Source organism: Oncorhynchus keta, chromosome 7 (genome assembly GCF_023373465.1).
Source record: "Oncorhynchus keta strain PuntledgeMale-10-30-2019 chromosome 7, Oket_V2, whole genome shotgun sequence".
Classification (NCBI taxonomy): Eukaryota; Metazoa; Chordata; class Actinopteri; order Salmoniformes; family Salmonidae; genus Oncorhynchus; species Oncorhynchus keta.
The window spans coordinates 29,105,898-29,122,598 of record NC_068427.1 but is presented as its reverse complement, the minus strand read 5'-3'; the positions used below and the strand labels follow the sequence as shown (position 1 = coordinate 29,122,598).

Sequence of the window (16,701 nt, the reverse complement as noted above, 5' to 3'; positions counted from 1 at the left end):
TTATTCTTCCCAAAGGATCGAACAGCTGAACAGACAAAGACATGGTTACAATAGTGGTGGTATATGTACCCCACTTTAGGTGGAATCTCCTCCTTCTCGCTAAACATTGCTATACATCTTTATTGCTAGGCAGGAAACCAAGTGATATGAGCAATAAACGGTTCCTTTTCCCTTAACGTGACCTGACCTCGACCCTTATCCATGGCTCTCTCCCCTTATCAGTACTGCCACGTGACTACTTTCCCTGCATTCAGCCCCTCCCACCCACCATAACACTCCCTCCTACAGACATCTCCTGGTGTAAACTCTGGGCTATTGCACCCCTCATGTCTCTATTAGAACTAATGATTAATAATAGTTCAAGCTCAGAAATCCAATCTCATCAATAGTATAGATTCTGGAATGTTCATTCATGTTACCGCTTCTAACTCAAACACGACAGCAATTTAGTGACGGGTCCTTTGCTATTGAACATATCTTTTTCGTGAACGTCAGGAACCAAATGGCGAAAGAGACGTTCATTTTGGCTCCCTGATTTGAACCTACTACTACTGCTTTTTGAGCTCAAAGTAAAGTTTTTCTGCAGATAAGTTACAAAATAATTTTCTAAAGAAATTGGCCATCTTTTATTTCACCTTTATTTAACCAGGTAAGCCAGTTCAGAACAAGTTCTCATTTACAACTGCGACCTGGCCAAGATAAAGTAAAGCAGTGTGACAAAAACAACACAGAGTTACACACAAACAAACGTACAGTCAATAACACAAAATAAAATAAAAATATATGTACAGTGTGTGCAAATGTAGAAGATTAGGGAGGTAGGCAATAAATAGGCCCTAGAGGCAAAAATAATTACAATTTAGCATTAATATTGGAGTGATAGATGTGCAAATGATGATGTGCAATTAGAGATACTGGGGTGCAAAAGAGCCAGAGGGTAAGTAATAATACGGGGATGAGGTAGTGGGGTGTGCTATATACATATTGACTGTGTACAGGTACAGCTGCTCTGACAGCTGATGCTTAAAGTTAGAGAGGGAGATATAAGTCTCCAGCTTCAGGGATTTTTGCAATTCGTTCCAGTCATTGGCAGCAGAGAACTGGAATGAAAGGCAACCAAAGGAAGTGTTGGCTTTGGGGGTGACCAGTGAAATATACCTGCTGGAGTGCGTGCTACTGGATGGTGTTGCTAATAATTTGGAGAGGTAAAAAATGCCCTAACATAATGGTAGCCTACCTTTTGCACAATATATTTGAGATTTGCTCATTTTTTCATGGTACTAGGTATATTTTTAAAAATCATTTTAAACGAAGATTCAAAAGGCCGTCACCGAAAAGACTTGGAATGCCCATAGCCACTTTTCCATCCACATTTTTTATGAAAGTCATACCGTATTAATGAAAACCACGACAGTTTTGGTAGAAAGAGGAAGGTTCGGTACAATTTCATTAATACCTACAGTGGGGCAAAAATGTATTTAGTCAGCCACCAATTGTGCAAGTTCTCCCGCTTAAAAAGATGAGAGAGGCCTGTAATTTATCATAGGTACACTTCAACTATGACAGACAAGATGTTTTTCTCCAGATAATCACATTGTAGGATTTTTAATGAATTTATTTGCAAATTATGGTGGAAAATAAGTATTTGGTCACCTACAAACAAGCAAGATTACTGGCTCTCACAGACCTGTAACTTCTTCAAGAGGCTTCTCTGTCCTCCACTCGTTACCTGTATTAATGGCACCTGTTTGAACTTGTTATCAGTATACAAGACACCTGTCCACAACCTCAAACAGTCACACTCCAAACTCCACTATGACCAAGACAAAAGAGCTGTCAAAGGACACCAGAAACAAAATTGTAGATCTGCACCAGGCTGGGAAGACTGAATCTGCAATAGGTAAGCAGCTTGGTTTGAAGAAATCAACTGTGGGAGCAATTATTAGGAAATTGGAGACATACAAGACCACTGATAATTTCCCTCGATCTGGGGCTCCACACAAGATCTCACCCCGTGGGGTCAAAATTATCACAAGAACGGTCAGCAAAAATCCCAGAACCACACGGGGGGACCTAGTGAATGACCTGCAGAGAGCTGGGACCGAAGTAACAAAGCCTACCATCAGTAACACACTACGCAGCCAGGGACTCAAATCCTGCAGTGCCAGACGTGTCCCCCTGCTTAAGCCAGTACATGTCCAGGCCCGTCTGCAGTTTGCTGATTAGGTTAGCCTCAAACAATCCCCACTGAATACAGGCTCTACTCCAGATAAATTGTATTACCTTAAATAATCATCACATGCATTCACGATCAGGATTATATGAAACTAGATTTGTACCACAAAGCAGGATAAATGATTTGCCTAAATATTCAGAAATAATTTTAAACTGTTTTAATTGGGCATGGGCTCGTTGATTCAACAACCAAACACATACGTTTTGCTTTCTTAGTGAACCAGAAAAGCAATAGTTATGGTTGTTTATCAAAGTTAGCCTGATTTCGAGTACGCCCCACTGTCATCTTTTTAGGTGCATTCTGTCGATAATGAAAAGCCTGAAACCAATACGTCTGTAGTTTTTGTACACTTAGCTAAAACACATACAATATAGAGTAGCAGTCAAAAGTTTGGACAAACCTACTCATTCCAGGGTTTTTCTTTATTTTTTACTATTTTCTACATAGTAGAATAATGGTGAAGGCATCAAAATCTGTAGCATCAAAACTACAAAATAACACATTGAATCATGCAGTAAACAAAAAAGTTAAGCAAATCTAAATATATTCGATATGAGATTCTTCAAAGTACCCACCATTTGCCTTCATGACAGCTTTGCACACTTGGCATTCTCCCAACCAGCTACATGAGGTAGTCACCTGGAATGCATTTAAATTAACAGGTGTGCCTTCTTAAAAGTTAATTTGTGGAATTTCTTTCCTTCTTAATGAGCCGAGCAGTGGAAAAAAATAGCGGTCTGGGTCTGTTGTTCATGGTTTGGGCTAGGCCCCTTAGTTCCAGTGACCGGAAATCTTAATGCTACAGCATACAATGACATTCTAGACAATTCTGTGCTTCCAACTTTGTGCCAACAGTTTGGGGAAGGCCTTTTACGGTTTCAGCATGACAATGACCCTGTGCACAAAGCGAGGTCCATACAGAGGGGGTTTGTCTCAATCGGTATGGAAGAACTTAACTGGCCTGCACATAGCCCTGACCTCAACCAAATCAAACACCTTTCGATTAATTGGAACGTCGACTGCGAGCCAGGGCTAACCGCCCAAGATCAGTGCCAAACCTCACTAATGTTCTTGTGGCTGAATAGAAGCAAGTCCCTGCAGCAATGTTGCAACATCTAGTGGAAAGCCTCCCCAGAAGAGTGGAGGCTGTTAAAGCAGCAAGGGGGACCAACTCCATATTAATGACTATGATTTTGGAATGAGATGTTCAACGAGCAGGTGTCCACATACTTTTAGTCATGTAGTGTGTTTGAAATCGTAAAGGGCATCCTCATAATTATCAGTATAAAGCAACTTTATTTCTAAAGACATTCTCCAGCATCATTTATATATTGACAATAAGAATTGTTTCAATGCCAAGTGATATTTGTCAACAGAAAACCATAGAAGGTTCTTCCACAACCACAAGATATCATGTCATCCCCCGCCCAAAGTGTCACACAGCAGGTTATAGTTCTTCATATTCCTACTTTCGGAGTTTAAGATGAACAAGGTTCGTCTCAATGATTTGCACATTATGAAATCAATGTATACACAAAAACACACCACCACACCTAAAAGTATTCACAGGGAGCAGGAGAGAGGAACATAGTTCATTTTGAACTGAGGTTGGTTCTTAAACAAGGTTTCTTGTTAATCTCAATTAAGGCTTAATTATGCAAAACAATCCAGTTAGGGAGCTTATGAAGGAACCAGTGTTTTCAACTTTTAATAGAACACATGAAAAGAATTTAATGTACATTATACACAAAAATAAAGTCTGGAGATTCACGCAGTCACATGCTGCCCTCAGGGTGGGGCAACACTTATGAAAAGGAGACCATCTCGGTCTCAAATGACACCCCATTTCCCCTGTAGTACACTACCAGAACCCTTAGTGCACTCCACATGGGCTCTGCAAAAAAAAAAAAACATGTTGTACATTACATGAGGTATAGGGTCTCATTTGAGATTTGCAAACTATAGTTGTCCACTCCACAGTTTGAAAGCCTATCACTGTCCAGTCCATGGCCAGAGTGAAGGCCGATAGACGTCCAGTCAGTGACCAGATCTCAGCCCTACAGTTGAGTTGTCAACAGTCAGTGACCAGATTTCAACCCTACAGTTGAGATGTCAACAGTCAGTGACCAGATCTCAGCCCTACAGTTGAGTTGTCAACAGTCAGTGACCAGATCTCAGCCCTACAGTTGAGATGTCAACAGTCAGTGACCAGATTTCAACCCTACAGTTGAGATGTCAACAGTCAGTGACCAGATCTCAGCCCTACAGTTGAGTTGTCAACAGTCAGTGACCAGATCTCAGCCCTACAGTTGAGATGTCAACAGTCAGTGACCAGAGCGAAGCCCTACAGTTGAGTTGTCAACAGTCAGTGACCAGATCTCAGCCCTACAGTTGAGATGTCAACAGTCAGTGACCAGAGCGAAGCCCTACAGTTGAGTTGTCAACAGTCAGTGAACAGAGCGAAGCTCTACAGTTGAGTTGTCAACAGTCAGTGACCAGAGCGAAGCTCTACAGTTGAGTTGTCAACAGTCAGTGAACAGAGCGAAGCTCTACAGTTGAGTTGTCAACAGCCAGTGAACAGAGCAAAGCTCTACAGTTGAGTTGTCAACAGTCAGTGAACAGAGCAAAGCTCTACAGTTGAGTTGTCAACAGTCAGTGAACAGAGCGAAGCTCTACAGTTGAGTTGTCAACAGTCAGTGAACAGAGCGAAGCTCTACAGTTGAGTTGTCAACAGTCAGTGAACAGAGCGAAGCTCTACAGTTGAGTTGTGAACAGAGCAAAGCTCTACAGTTGAGTTGTCAACAGCCAGTGAACAGAGCAAAGCTCTACAGTTGTCCACATTCGGTGATGACAATCTTCTTGCTGGGTTTGCCAGTCTTGGTGCCCAGCTCTCCCATGCTGCGAACCACATCCATGCCCTCTCTGACGAAGCCAAAGGCCACGTGTTTGAAGTCCAAGTGCTCAGCCTTCTTCAAAGTGATGAAGAACTGGGAGTTGTTGGTGTCTCGGCCGTGGTTGGCCATGGACAATAGCCCCGGGCCTGTGTGGCGCACGTCAAAATTCTCATCCTCAAACTTGTGCCCGTAGATGGATTTCCCTCCTGTCCCATCCTGGTTGGTGATGTCTCCACCCTGAGGAAAGAGGACAATACAGAGACCAGACCAAGCAGTGTTATACATTCTTGCAGAGGTTCACAAAATGTTTTATGTTCCAAGAGGCACTACCTGTGACCTATGTTTTGGGAAACATGGTATTGAAGGTTATGAAAGCACTTTGGCTCTGATTGTTGTCTGGTTTGAGGCTAACCCCACAACTCCCTGCTTCTCACCTGACACATGAAGTCGGGTACGACCCTGTGGAAGACAGTGTTGCGCAGCCCGAAGCCTTTCTGTCCTGTACACAGCGCTCTGAAGTTCTCAGCTGTCTTGGGGACGATGTGAGAGAACAGTTCTATGGTGACCGTTCCCAGGGGCTCGTCGTCAGCAGAGATAGAGAGGTACACCTGGGGGCAGGGTTTGATATGAATTATTTTACAGGCCTTTGTGGACTCTAGAAATATTATTAAACATTATTGTAGGTGGAGGGGACAAAAGTGGTAGGTGGTCCACCTATACATTAGCAGACAGGGGAAACACTGACCTGGGGATTGGTGTCTCTGGAATGTTCCTGTACCCTGGACAGCTGGGGGGAGGAGAGGGTGGAGGCCTCTGATTGGCTCATTCGACTCTGACACTCACAGAAGGTCTTCCTGAAACTCTCGGCCAGCTCCGCGGTCTTAAACTTGGCTGCCAACTGTTCCACCTTACCCTCACCCTCTGGATTTTTTTGTTGTTGATAAAATATTTATCAATTCAAATTATATACGAATCAATATATTTATGTAGCTTTGTGTGTGTGTTGCCGAGCTATGTATAGACCTACCTGAAAAGTCAGTAGCTGTCCAGACTAGGGCTTGGTTAGAGGTGTTCATGGGTTTGAGCTCCATGCTCTGACAGATGGTGTGATTGGCACAGACCTTCAGCACCTGCTCCCTCCTCATCAGCACCCGGTAGAACCGCTTATCGGGGTGGAAGAGGATCTTGATGTCTCCCACACCCCTCTCCTTCCACTGGCCCAGGTCTCTCTCCCAGCGGTACAGCTTGGTACGCTCCTTAAACAGGATCTCCTCATCCTCCTCCCCTGACTTAGTCTCCACCTGGACAACACAGTTACACGCAGGTTCATGACGAGACCAAGGGCTCATTAATCAGGGGGGTGTAAGATTACAGAACTCATATAGAAATGTATTGAGAAGAACGTGCAAGATTCTCTGTCATATAGATAGTCTAGAGCTGGCATTACTCCACATTCTATGCCTCCACCTAGAACACATTTAGTCAGTTATAACGCTTGGAACTCAGCATTAAAGGAAAGGTTCACCCATTTTGAATGTTATATTGTTTTTGTGCATCTATGAGTGATGTTCTATCGATTCCCTGGGTCATTTCATGTTTTCATGTGTATCAGAGTTATTGTGGTTCGAGCAGGCAGAATTGCCTCCGGTATGACGTAGCACTGTGATAAAGTCGCTCTCACTACACTGGAAATTAAGAGGAATAAACCTTTTAGATCGCAAAATCATCTATCATACATGTCAGATTTCAATACTGGCTGATGTCACAACTCGGGAGGATGTCTTCTCTCAACGTTTCCCATGTGCCTTACAGACTCCACTCTGTTAGGCACATCGATCTGCAGTTTGAACACGGTGAGATTGTAGACTCCTAAATTGATAGTGCAGTTTGTTGAGCGAGCGGTCGCATTCGCACTTCGCTCTGCAGGTTGTATAACTTTTTCATTACATTTCATTATAGTACAACGGTTGATTTGTCTAATCTTAGCAATTCTTCTTAGCTAGCTACATAGCCGTCCTTGTATCAGAGATGATTGCATAATTATCGTATTTCGTCGCCCTAACGTAGCCTTCACTGCTATTCGCCCAGGAGCTAGCAAACGCTAGCTAACGCACACAGATTAGCATCACTGTAGTGCTATTCACTCAACTGTACGACTTGATTAGTTTAGTGTTAGCTAGCTACATAGCTGTCTTTGTTTCCAAGATAATTGTGTAGTTTAGTGTGTGTAGTCTTGGAGTGATTATCTTAATTCACTGAGGTTCGCTAGCCAGCTATTTGTCGTCCTTAACGTAGGAGACTCTGCTAGCTAGCCAACAGCTAACAGCTAGCCAACGTCACCACACGTCTACTGATTCGAATTCAATCACCGGTCAGGTAGTATCACATTTTCATTTCATTTCATTACAGTACAACGGTTTGATTTGTTTGATCGTAGCTAGCTACATAGCTAGCTACATAGCTGTCTTTGTTTCAAAGATAATTGTGTAGTCTAGAACGATTTCCTAGGTTAGCTAGCCAGCTATTGTCGTTCTTTTAACGTAACGTAAACAACACTACTAGCTAGCCAGCTAGCCCCCGAATAGCAGCACTGCAGAAACTATTACACTCAACGGAACGACTTGATTAGTGTAGTGTCAATAACGCAGCTACTGCCAGCTAGCCTACTTTAGCAGTACTGTATCATTTTAATCATTTTAGTCAATAAGATTCTTGCTACGTAAGCTTAACTTTCTGAACATTCGAGACGTGTAGTCCACTTGTCATTCCAATCTCCTTGCATTAGCGTAGCCTTTTCTGTAGCCTGTCATCTATGTGTCTGTCTATCCCTGTTCTCTCCTCTCTGCACAGACCATACAAACGCTCCACACCGCGTGGCCGCAGCCACCCTAATCTGGTGGTCCCAGCGCGTACGACCCACGTGGAGTTCCAGGTCTCCGGTAGCCTCTGAAACTGCCGATCTGCGGCCAACAAGGCAGAGTTCATCTCAGCCTATGCCTCCCTCCAGTCCCTTGACTTCTTGGCACTGACGGAAACATGGATCACCACAGATAACACTGCTACTCCTACTGCTCTCTCCTCGTCCGCCCACGTGTTCTCGTACACCCCGAGAGCTTCTGGTCAGCGGGGTGGTGGCACCGGGATCCTCATCTCTCCCAAGTGGTCTTTCTCTCTTTCTCCCCTTACCCATCTGTCTATCGCCTCCTTTGAATTCCATGCTGTCACAGTTACCAGCCCTTTCAAGCTTAACATCCTTATCATTTATCGCCCTCCAGGTTCCCTCGGAGAGTTCATCAATGAGCTTGATGCCTTGATAAGCTCCTTTCCTGAGGACGGCTCACCTCTCACAGTTCTGGGCGACTTTAACCTCCCCACGTCTACCTTTGACTCATTCCTCTCTGCCTCCTTCTTTCCACTCCTCTCCTCTTTTGACCTCACCCTCTCACCTTCCCCCTACTCACAAGGCAGGCAATACACTTGACTTCATCTTTACTAGATGCTGTTCTTCCACTAACCTCATTGCAACTCCCCTCCAAGTCTCCGACCACTACCTTGTATCCTTTTCCCTCTCGCTCTCATCCAACACTTCCCACACTGCCCCTACTCGGATGGTATCGCGCCGTCCCAACCTTCGCTCTCTCTCCCCCGCTACTCTCTCCTCTTCCATCCTATCATCTCTTCCCTCTGCTCAAACTTTCTCAACCTATCTCCTGATTCTGCCTCCTCAACCCTCCTCTCCTCCCTTTCTGCATCCTTTGACTCTCTATGTCCCCTATCCTCCAGGCCGGCTCGGTCCTCCCTCCCGCTCCGTGGCTCGACGACTCATTGCGAGCTCACAGAACAGGGCTCCGGGCAGCCGAGCGGAAATGGAGGAAAACTCGCCTCCCCTGCGGACCTGGCATCCTTTCACTCCCTCCTCTCTACATTTTCCTCCTCTGTCTCTGCTGCTAAAGCCACTTTCTACCATTCTAAATTCCAAGCATCTGCCTCTAACCCTAGGAAGCTCTTTGCCACCTTCTCCTCCCTCCTGAATCCTCCCCCCCTCTCTGCAGATGACTTCGTCAACCATTTTGAAAAGAAGGTCGACGACATCCGATCCTCGTTTGCTAAGTCAAACGACACCGCTGGTTCTGCTCACACTGCCCTACCCTATGCTCTGACCTCTTTCTCCCTCTCTCTCCAGATGAAATCTCGCGTCTTGTGACGGCCGGCCGCCCAACAACCTGCCCGCTTGACCCTATCCCCTCCTCTCTTCTCCAGACCATTTCCGGAGACCTTCTCCCTTACCTCACCTCGCTCATCAACTCATCCCTGACCGCTGGCTACGTCCCTCCCGTCTTCAAGAGAGCGAGAGTTGCACCCCTTCTGAAAAAACCTACACTCGATCCCTCCGATGTCAACAACTACAGACCAGTATCCCTTCTCTCTTTTCTCTCCAAAACTCTTGAGCGTGCCGTCCTTGGCCAGCTCTACCGCTATCTCTCTCAGAATGACCTTCTTGATCCAAATCAGTCAGGTTTCAAGACTAGTCATTCAACTGAGACTGCTCTTCTCTGTATCACGGAGCGCTCCGCACTGCTAAAGCTAACTCTCTCTCCTCTGCTCTCATCCTTCTAGACCTATCGGCTGCCTTCGATACTGTGAACCATCAGATCCTCCTCTCCACCCTCTCCGAGTTGGGCATCTCCGGCGCGGCCCACGCTTGGATTGCGTCCTACCTGACAGGTCGCTCCTACCAGGTGGCGTGGCGAGAATCTGTCTCCTCACCACGCGCTCTCACCACTGGTGTCCCCAGGGCTCTGTTCTAGGCCCTCTCTTATTCTCGCTATACACCAAGTCACTTGGCTCTGTCATAACCTCACATGGTCTCTCCTATCATTGCTATGCAGACGACACACAATTAATCTTCTCCTTTCCCCCTTCTGATGACCAGGTGGCGAATCGCATCTCTGCATGTCTGGCAGACATATCAGTGTGGATGACGGATCACCACCTCAAGCTGAACCTCAGCAAGACGGAGCTCCTCTTCCTCCCGGGGAAGGACTGCCCGTTCCATGATCTCGCCATCACGGTTGACAACTCCATTGTGTCCTCCTCCCAGAGCGCTAAGAACCTTGGCGTGATCCTGGACAACACCCTGTCGTTCTCAACTAACATCAAGGCGGTGTCCCGTTCCTGTAGGTTCATGCTCTACAACATCCGCAGAGTACGACCCTGCCTCACACAGGAAGCGGCGCAGGTCCTAATCCAGGCACTTGTCATCTCCCGTCTTGATTACTGCAACTCGCTGTTGGCTGGGCTCCCTGCCTGTGCCATTAAACCCCTACAACTCATCCAGAACGCCGCAGCCCGTCTGGTGTTCAACCTTCCCAAGTTCTCTCACGTCACCCCGCTCCTCCGCTCTCTCCACTGGCTTCCAGTTGAAGCTCGCATCCGCTACAAGACCATGGTGCTTGCCTACGGAGCTGTGAGGGGAACGGCACCTCAGTACCTCCAGGCTCTGATCAGGCCCTACACCCAAACAAGGGCACTGCGTTCATCCACCTCTGGCCTGCTCGCCTCCCTACCACTGAGGAAGTACAGTTCCCGCTCAGCCCAGTCAAAACTGTTCGCTGCTCTGGCCCCCAATGGTGGAACAAACTCCCTCACGACGCCAGGACAGCGGAGTCAATCACCACCTTCCGGAGACACCTGAAACCCCACCTCTTCAAGGAATACCTAGGATAGGGTAAGAAAGGGTAAGTAATCCTTCTCACCCCCCTTCTCCCCCTAAAAAGATTTAGATGCAAGTGGCTGTTCCACTGGATGTCATAAGGTGTATGCACCAATTTGTAAGTCGCTCTGGATAAGAGCGTCTGCTAAATGACTTAAATGTAAATGTAGAGGAGATTTTACAGCTAACTAACATACTGATATTATCTTCTGTATTATAGCGTGTAGCTGTGTTTGCCCGTAGAGAGAGCATTGCATTGTGGATTTTGTAGACGACTTGAGATGCAACAAATTTCCATAACAATTTTCCATGTTGCTCCAAACCTTATTATGATGGCAAAATGAATAATAAATTCACAAAAAATGTTTCTCACATTTTAGTGTTATTTAACCCTGTAAATTAAAGAATGAGTGGGTTTTATTTGGATTTTTCCTTTAAAGAGCGAGATTGGGGTAAGGCCCTGCGTTAGACAGGTGTCCTGTCCAGGCGGTGTACTTGTACAACAAGCTGCCTCACTACAGAAGCCGGTCTGCTCCGATGAGCCGTTCTGACTCGCACACGCCAAGGCTACTTACTTTACTTCATAACATGACATTCCCAGTAAGGGGAAGTGGAGATAGATGAGTAGCAGTGCATTGATAAGTACCTCTGGTAGACAGACTATGGGTTCAAAGTCAATGCCCACATTATTAGTGTCCCCTTCATCACACTCCTCCTCCCCTCCCTCAGCTTTGGCTGGGGCTGCAGCTCCAAACAACGTAGCCCCGGCATTCGCCCACGAGAAGTTGGAATCTAACAATGAAAGATAAAAAAGTTAAATGAAATGTTTGTTTTCACTGAAACAAAGCTCAGTTGTCATGGTGACGAATAGAAATCTTAAGAACACACATCATATTGAATTTTCTTCAGTCAATCGCATTCAGAAAACGTAGAAGTACCAACCTTGTTTTCCAAAGGCAAATTCCCCCCCAGTGTTATGTGCCAGATCAGCAAAGGAGAATCCTTCCCCTCCTAGAGCACTGAAGCCCAATGAGCCAAATGAGTTAAGAGCATCTGTAAAAGAGAAAGTAAGGAAGAGAAGACATCTCAGTTTGCTGCATTGGTGTCAGAAGTGGAATTGTGTTGCTGGGAGGACATAGAAGGCATTGCCAAGAGTTAAGTGAGGGTAGAATTCAAAAGGCTTTGCAGTGATAAATGTTTCATACCCCGAGTAGTGGTTGTAGTAAATGTAGTATTGGAGTCAGGCTCAGAGGTCTTCTTGGCAGACAGGTCTATAGGGCTGCTGCTGATAGCTGCAGGAGTAGAGTCTGACTGATCTGGAGCCTGTTCCCCGCTGCTGGCAGCAGGGTTTAGAGTTTGACAAGAAACACAACTGCTTGCAGACTCCTCATTTCTAACAAGACACATGTCACACTCCCACTGCCCTGGCTTTTTACCAAACTGTGCACCAAATCCAAAACCAAATGAGGGGGTTACCAAAGCTGGGGGACTAGCAGCAGGTTTTTCTGAAGGGTTTGGAGTGGTAGCCTGCTCCCTGCTGAGGGAGACGGCAGTCTGCGATGGTGTTGAAGTGGAGTCTGACTGATCTGGAGTCTGCTGCTCCTCTGTGGTGGACTGGACCTCTGCCTCCTGGATGGTTACTGATTGAACTGGGACCTGTTCCTCTGCTATAGAGGACTGGACATCTGCCTCCTGGATGGTTACTGATTGAACTGGGACCTGTTCCTCTGCTGTAGAAGATTGGATGTCTGCATCCTGGATGGTAACTGACTGTTCTGTGGCCTGTTCCTGGCTACCTGGGGTTGGGATTTCAGCCTCCTGTATGGTTAAGGACTGATCTGGGACATGTTCTTCTGCTGTAGATGACTGGACTTCTGCCTCTTGGATGGTAACCGGCTGATCTGTGGCCTGTTCCTGGCTACCTGGGGTTGGGATTTCAGCCTCCTGAATGGTTAAGGACTGATCTGAGACATGTTCCTCTGCTGTAGAAGACTGGACTTCTGCCTCCTGGATGGTAACCGACTGTTCTGTAGCTTGTTCCTGGCTACCTGGGGTTGGGATTTCAGCCTCCTGTATGGTTAAGGACTGATCTGGGACCTGTTCTTCTGCTGTAGTGGACTGGACTTCTGCCCCAGACTGATCTGAAGCCTGTTCCTGGCTGCTGGGGTACTGGTCTGGGACCGGTTGTTCTGGCACTGTATCGCAGGTGCTGGAGGACACATCCTCAGATGAAACAGGGTCTGAGCTTCTCTCAGCATCCTGAAACACAATAACTAAAACAGTTAACATTTGCTTGAGAGAACCACTTTCAATTTCTTAAAACCCAATGCCACATAAGTTGTTTACCTTTGTGCAAACAAATGCATATCATATAATCTCACCAGAGCCTCCTGTGCTTTGCGGAACTCTGTCTCAAAGTCCTCTGGCTTGTCCTTCTCTGCCTCGCTGTCGCTGCCTACACCACAGAAGAAGGTTGAAGGCAGCTGCAGGTTCCTGGCTTTCTGTTCCTCCTCTGGAGTTGGCCTCCTCTCCCATAAAACCTCAACCTCCGGGTCCAGACCTTCAACACCTGCCTCGGCCTGGCCTACTGAGAGGAGACGAGTGGAGCAGGTTATTCGTGAAGTAACTTTTGAGGAGAAATTTCACCCCAACCTGTCCTATTCATACCCATCTCTATAGCTGCTTTGGCCATGAAACTTACCAGAACCTGCACTTACAGCCTCTCTCTCAGGAGGATCCCGGTACAGTTTTCCATTCAGGGCTTTAACTGCTGTCTCAAAGTCCTCATCTGCAATATTCACAGCACAAACTAAAGTTAGCAACACTGTCAACTACAATTACCAAACGGTTGCTCATGCAGGTAAAAATAAGTTTGAGAGTGTTTCTCACCATCAGTCTGGTCGTCGCTGGTATATCCTGGTTCGTTCTGGTAGCAGAAGAAGGTGAGAGGCAGCAGGAGTTCCTTAGCCAGAAGAGCCTGCTCAACTGTTGGCTGCCTCACATACACCACTTCCACCTCACTGTCGGCCTCCGCATGGGAGGGTGCTATAACACAACACAAATGGTGAGATAACTCAGTCAGGAGGCTCCCTTCCTACAGAAAAGTGTACAGAACAGAGAGACATTGAGAGCAGGAACCGATTCATACAACTATATTAATCTCCAAGGGAATTTGATTTATTATTATTATTGAAAATTGCATCTACAGAAACTGTAATTTGATTCTAAAAGGCAGGCTAACATTTTATTAACTAGAAAGTCACAAAACCATTTCACTAAGCAGATAGGTGCATGTCTAGGGTTAGTTCCTCATCAAAACACATGCACAAGAAAAATTGACACCGTGCATTTCACCACACCGAGCGAGAAGTCTCCTATATCTCTGACAATGCTATTACTACTGAGTAAGTCAATCTCAAAAGCATCATAAACATTAGAACCATGGAGCTACAGTGTACTGTACATGAGGCCAACCATAGAGGATAGCAGTTATACCATTTCTTCCTGCTGCTCTAAAACCAATTCAACGATTACTTTCCAGTGGTAGAACAAGTTTTGCTTGTGACATAAAGAACATGCTACCGGAGTTTCAACTCTGGCTCTTTCACTGGGACATATTGTAAATCTCTGGAACAAACCGAACCAGAGTGGGATTTGATTTTACACGGTTGCTACACATCCTGGACTACAAATGTGTGTGTGACATCACATTTCTGTCAGCAAGCATGGCTGGAATCTCCCCGTGTCTCCTTTTAAACAGAGGGAGAAGTACTCTGAATCGCCGTCAACACACCTGGCTGCTACCAGGAACTTAGTAATTTCACCCCCCCCCAATAGCTAAACAGCTATCCTAACTTTCATCTGTAGAAATCTATATTTCACTAGAGTAAGAGTTACTGTTGAGTATCACACATGGGCATGCAGCTCATTAGGTTGTTGTACTATAGGTTTGTACAGTGCATTCAGGAAGTATTCAGACCCCTTCCCCTTTCCCACATTTTGCTAAATTACAGCCTTATTCTAAAATGGATCAAATAAATGTAAAAATCTTCCTCAATCTACACACAATACCCCATAATGACAAAGCGAAAACATTTTTAGAATAAAATTAATAAAACACTTTATTCTTTTTTTTTTTAACCCCTTCTTTCTCCGCAATTTTGTGATATTCAATTTATATTTAGTCTTGTCCCATCGCTGCAACTCCCGTGCAGACTCAGGAGAGGCGAAGGTCAAGAGCCATGTGTCCTCCAAAACACGATCCTGCCAAGATGCACTCTTTCTTGACACACTGCTCGATTAACCCGGAAGCCAGCCGCACCAATGTGTCGGAGGAAACACTGTAACTGGTGACCGTGTCAGGTGCTTTCAACCGGACCGCCACAGGAGTCGCTAGAGCACGATTGGACAAGGACATCCCGGTCGGCCAAACCCTCCCCTAACCCAGATGATGTTGGGCCAATTGTGCGCCGCCTCATGGGTCTCCCGGTTGCGGCCGGCTGCAACTCAGCCCGGGATCGAACCCGGATCTGTGGTGACGCCTCAAGTACTGCCTTAGACTACTGCGCCACTCGAAAGGACCAGAATTTTTTTGCATATTTCATTCAAATAAAAAACAAAGAACTTATTTACATAAGTATTCAGAACCTTTGCTATGAGACTCGAAATTGAGCACAGGTGCATCCTGTTTGCATTGATCATCCTTGAGATGTTCCTAAGACTTGATTGGAGTCCACTTGTGATAAATTCAATTGATTGGAAATGATTTGGAAAGGCACACACCTGTGTGTGGTCCCACAGTTCATGTCAGAGCAAAAATCAAGCCATGAGGTCAAAGGAATTGTCCGTAGGAAGGGTACCAAAACATTTCTGCAGCATTGAAGGTCCCCTAGAACACAGTGGCCTCCATCAATCTTAAATGGAAAAAGTTTAGAAAAAAGACTCTTCGTAGAGCTGGCCCCCTGGCCAAACTGAGCAATTGGGGGAGAAGGGCCTTGGTCAGGGAGGTGACCAAGAACCCAATTGTCACTCTGACAGAGCTCCAGAGTTCCTCTGTGGAGATGGGAAAACCTTCCAGAAAGACAACCATCTCTGGAGCACTCCAACAATCAGGCCTTTATGGTAGAGTGGCCAGACGAAAGCCACTGCTCACATGACAGCCCCCTTGGAGACAGCCAAAAAGGGTCTAAAGGACTGACCATGAGAAACAAGATTCTCTGGTCTGATGAAACCAAGATTGATCTCTGACGTGAATGCCAAGGTTCAGGTCTGGAGGAAATCTGGCACCATCCCTACAGTGAAGCATGGTGGTGGCAGCATCATGCTGTGGGGATGTTTTTCAGCGGCAGGGACTGAGAGACTAGTCAGGATCAAGGGAAAGATGAACAGAGTAAAGCACAAAGATCCTTGATGAAAACCTGCTCCAGAGCGCTCAGGACTGGGGCGAAGGTTCACCTCACCTTCAACAAAGTGGTGAGTAAAGGGTGTGAATAGTTAGTACATTTACCTATGTTTATTTTCTATACATTTTCAAAAATGTCTAAACCTGTTTATGCTTTGTCATTGTGTGTAGATTGAGGGAAACAACAATTTTCGAATAAGACCAACGTAACAAAATGTGGGAAAAATCTACATCTCTGAAAACTTCCCGAATGCACAGCATGTTCCACTCGTTGCGTGCTGGTTAAGACCGGCTACCAGGCAAGGCCAGACAGGTGCCAGCTGTGTAGGTGACGTGTCACAGAACACACACAGTGTAGTGACAGAGTACCTGGGGGCTCAAATTGGGTGGATGAGGTGCTGGTCCAAAATTCTTTGGGTTATCTTTGAAAAGCCTAAAGTCCAATCCTACAAAATAA

At 45.9% G+C, this 16,701-nt stretch overlaps 1 protein-coding gene across 1 annotated transcript in view; it reads right to left on the bottom strand.

Moving 5' to 3' along the window:
• Positions 1 to 2,639: 2,639 nt before the first annotated feature.
• LOC118379950 (E3 SUMO-protein ligase RanBP2-like) overlaps positions 2,640 to 16,701 on the bottom strand; it is a 40,314-nt gene continuing 26,252 nt past the window's right edge. Inside the window, exons 20-29 of the mRNA XM_052522499.1 lie at positions 13,733 to 13,888; positions 13,545 to 13,631; positions 13,225 to 13,430; positions 12,049 to 13,102; positions 11,786 to 11,896; positions 11,490 to 11,635; positions 6,158 to 6,431; positions 5,876 to 6,051; positions 5,565 to 5,738; positions 2,640 to 5,367 (exon numbers count right to left, since the gene is read on the bottom strand). Coding sequence (XP_052378459.1) covers positions 5,062 to 5,367; positions 5,565 to 5,738; positions 5,876 to 6,051; positions 6,158 to 6,431; positions 11,490 to 11,635; positions 11,786 to 11,896; positions 12,049 to 13,102; positions 13,225 to 13,430; positions 13,545 to 13,631; positions 13,733 to 13,888 — 2,690 coding nt within the window. The 3' untranslated portion in view covers positions 2,640 to 5,061. The remainder of the gene's footprint in view (positions 5,368 to 5,564; positions 5,739 to 5,875; positions 6,052 to 6,157; positions 6,432 to 11,489; positions 11,636 to 11,785; positions 11,897 to 12,048; positions 13,103 to 13,224; positions 13,431 to 13,544; positions 13,632 to 13,732; positions 13,889 to 16,701) is intronic.